The 2735-nt window shown below is 48.0% G+C and overlaps 1 protein-coding gene across 1 annotated transcript; it reads left to right on the plus strand.

Moving 5' to 3' along the window:
• Positions 1 to 1448: 1448 nt before the first annotated feature.
• Pmar_PMAR011027 (hypothetical protein) lies at positions 1449 to 2674 on the plus strand (the record flags this gene model as incomplete). The annotated part of the gene is made up of 7 exons (XM_002783762.1): positions 1449 to 1643; positions 1690 to 1802; positions 1864 to 2026; positions 2080 to 2162; positions 2211 to 2334; positions 2394 to 2540; positions 2593 to 2674. Coding segments are annotated over 7 exons (888 nt in total), but the record flags the coding sequence as incomplete, so codon positions are not given.
• Positions 2675 to 2735: the final 61 nt, after the last annotated feature.

The following is a 2735-nucleotide window of genomic DNA, read 5'->3' on the forward strand; positions in this document are numbered from 1 at the left end:
GGACGAAAAAAGTTTATTTCGATGAGCAAGTGAGATTGGTATCGGCAACTGTCGGATTCGGTAGTGCTCTTCTTACAGGTTAAATTTCGTTTCCCGAACTTTCCATCCGAGCGAACTGGTGACACTCTCGTCGATGTCGAACTGCACAATGACCTCAAGTGCTTTGATGGTCGAAGCCTCTATGCCCTGGCAGGAGGATGTAGTAGGCTGTGGGATAATCCATCTCGACTCACGCTGGATAAAATGGTCAGTTGGATGGCCACCTCTACCTCGGAGGTGTTCCCTCATCGTCAACGAAGCCTGTAATACGACACATTCATCAGCCCTCGGTGGGAATTGGATCTTTCAGGTCGTACCTATCTTTTGAGGATATGCTACGTCAGGGGTATATCCTCTAGGCATGTACACTTACTTTGTAATATCGTCATCACCTCATTGGTTTTCCCACATCGCCCCACTGGTGAACTACTCAAATATGCGACTTATATCTTTACTTCAAGTGGCTGTAGATGGCAGAATCTCGTGTATATGTTACGAGCCTAACTGCACTGTATTGTATCTTCCAAGGGTTAGGGCTGCCACTCTAACTGTCGCTTTTGCTCCGTCGATCGACGGCTTTGTCCATTGTCTCCTCGAAGAGGGTCTATCTCTCTGCTAAGTTTCAACAGTTTACTAACGTGTCGGCGCGGATTGAGTTAAGTCTCGATATTGTAACGGCTCCTCAACAAATACATGGAGACCTTGCACCAGTAGGGGTGTAGTTTCATGTCTTGAATTGTAGAGAAATGCGTTTGATTTTTCATAATACATCGGATGCTTCCCAAGTAACCGGAGACACTCCAGGATCGGTAACAGAAAAGGACCTCGAGGAAGGACTGAAGGCTCGGGATGAGGATTTGGAACAGTTGAGAGTAGGTAGTAGCGAGCACTTCCTACTACTCCTGCGCCTATCGAGAAGTAACTTTTCCAGTACTTCGATATTAGTCTCGTTACCACAACGACTTTGTGGGTCGGTCTTGCGCCAGTGGCGACTACCGTTCCTTGAGTTTTGAGATCGTTCATGGAGGCGTTGTGTCCAAGACGCCTCCTACGCCTGGCAGTAGAATTCAGTAGATTGTTGTTGTTGTCAGGCGTCGTTGTCGTCGGTGCGAGATGATGTCTCGACTATGTCAAAGAGAATCTCGAGTGATCTCGAGGATGCAAGGCGAACGATTGGGTCTCAGGAGAGGCAGCTGGTGTGTGCTCAGGATTTGTACAAGTATGAAAAACATCTTAAGAAGAGGCTCTTATTGTTGTTTTAGGTTCTCATCGGAGCAGTCTAAGCTGATAGCTAATTACTGGCAGGGACAAGCGAAAATGAAGGATGAAAATATTGTGTTTTTTAATCAGAAACTGGCAGATGTGAAAAATAGTTACTTCTAATTTTCCCTCGAAGTGTTGGCCTTTAGGCGCAGCCGATGACCAGCACTAGCAGCTCTGCGGTGGCCGGTCGTTTCCCAAGTCCCGCCACAAAGGAGGACGAATTCAGCTGCCTGCAAGATCGTCATGATAAACTCTTAACGACGTGCATGCGGTTGGAGGAAGAGCTTAGGCTTCTGAGGAAACACCACGACAAGATGGGTGATGGGAGGCACAGAGCGGAGGTAAGACGAGGTGTTCCTTGGAAGGTCTCTGTGACTACCCTCCTAGGTAAGCGAGGCTGATTCGGCTAGCGAGTCGTCGAGCTCACCACGGAGTGTACATTCGAGTGATCAAGGTGTAGAGCAGGACTCCTTTAATGAGAACACTGGCATATTGAAAAGGCAAGTCGCCGAATTTTGTGCGAGCTCACTTGTAGTTCCGAGTGCCAATTCCCGTGATTAGGTCTTCGTCAGAGCCGTCGTGTAGTGCTTCGGCTCTGTCCCCGTCCAGCCATAGTCGTCGGGCTTCATCGTTGGACCGTCCGAGGGGCTCCTCTAGTTTTTCTAGCATCACTTCAGACTCTTCTGATGATATTGAGGGACAGGAAATAACAGAGGCTGTAAAGGTAGCGAACAGGCGATCGTTCCCGCTTCCTGCTAGGGGTGTCTCTCGTCTTAGAAACTCCATCATTGCACTTGGCGAGCTCAACTGAAAGTTAGAATAGAGCAGCTGGAGCGGCTCTCCAAGCAGCTTGACGATACGTAGTGTCGGCCACTTTGAAATCATAATCCATGAGTTTTGATTGACAGTTACAACACGAGTTTGAACCTGGGCGATCAGCTGCGACAACAGTCCGAACAAATGCTACAGTTGCAACAACGCAACGACGAGCTCGAGAGATCAGAGAAGAAATGGCAGAAACTTTCTGATAAGGTGACTTCGTATGAGGCTGACCACATTAGGGTTGTTATCATTGTAGTTGCACCATATAGGCACAAACTCAGCTGAATGCATGCTTGACAACTTTAGCGCAGCAGTCGACCGAACTGGAGCGGCTGGCTGAGAAGGGTTCAGATCATCATCGGCTGACACGTACAGCAGCAGCTTGGAATGCAAAAACTGCGAATTTCAGGAAGGAGGTGCTGATAGCACGTGGAGGAGTTAACTTCGAGTTGAGATACCTTTCCTCAGGTTGAAAGCATCCAATTGGCAATAGAAGACATGAGGTTGGACTTATCTGCCGAATCGCTTTGAACCATACCATTCTAACATTCGTGACATTGCTCGCTAGTTTCCTTCCCTTTTCTATACTGAGTTGTAGTACTGACGCAGAT

This window comes from Perkinsus marinus, assembly GCF_000006405.1.
Source record: "Perkinsus marinus ATCC 50983 genomic scaffold scf_1104296936182, whole genome shotgun sequence".
In the NCBI taxonomy this organism is placed as follows: Eukaryota; Perkinsozoa; order Perkinsida; family Perkinsidae; genus Perkinsus; species Perkinsus marinus.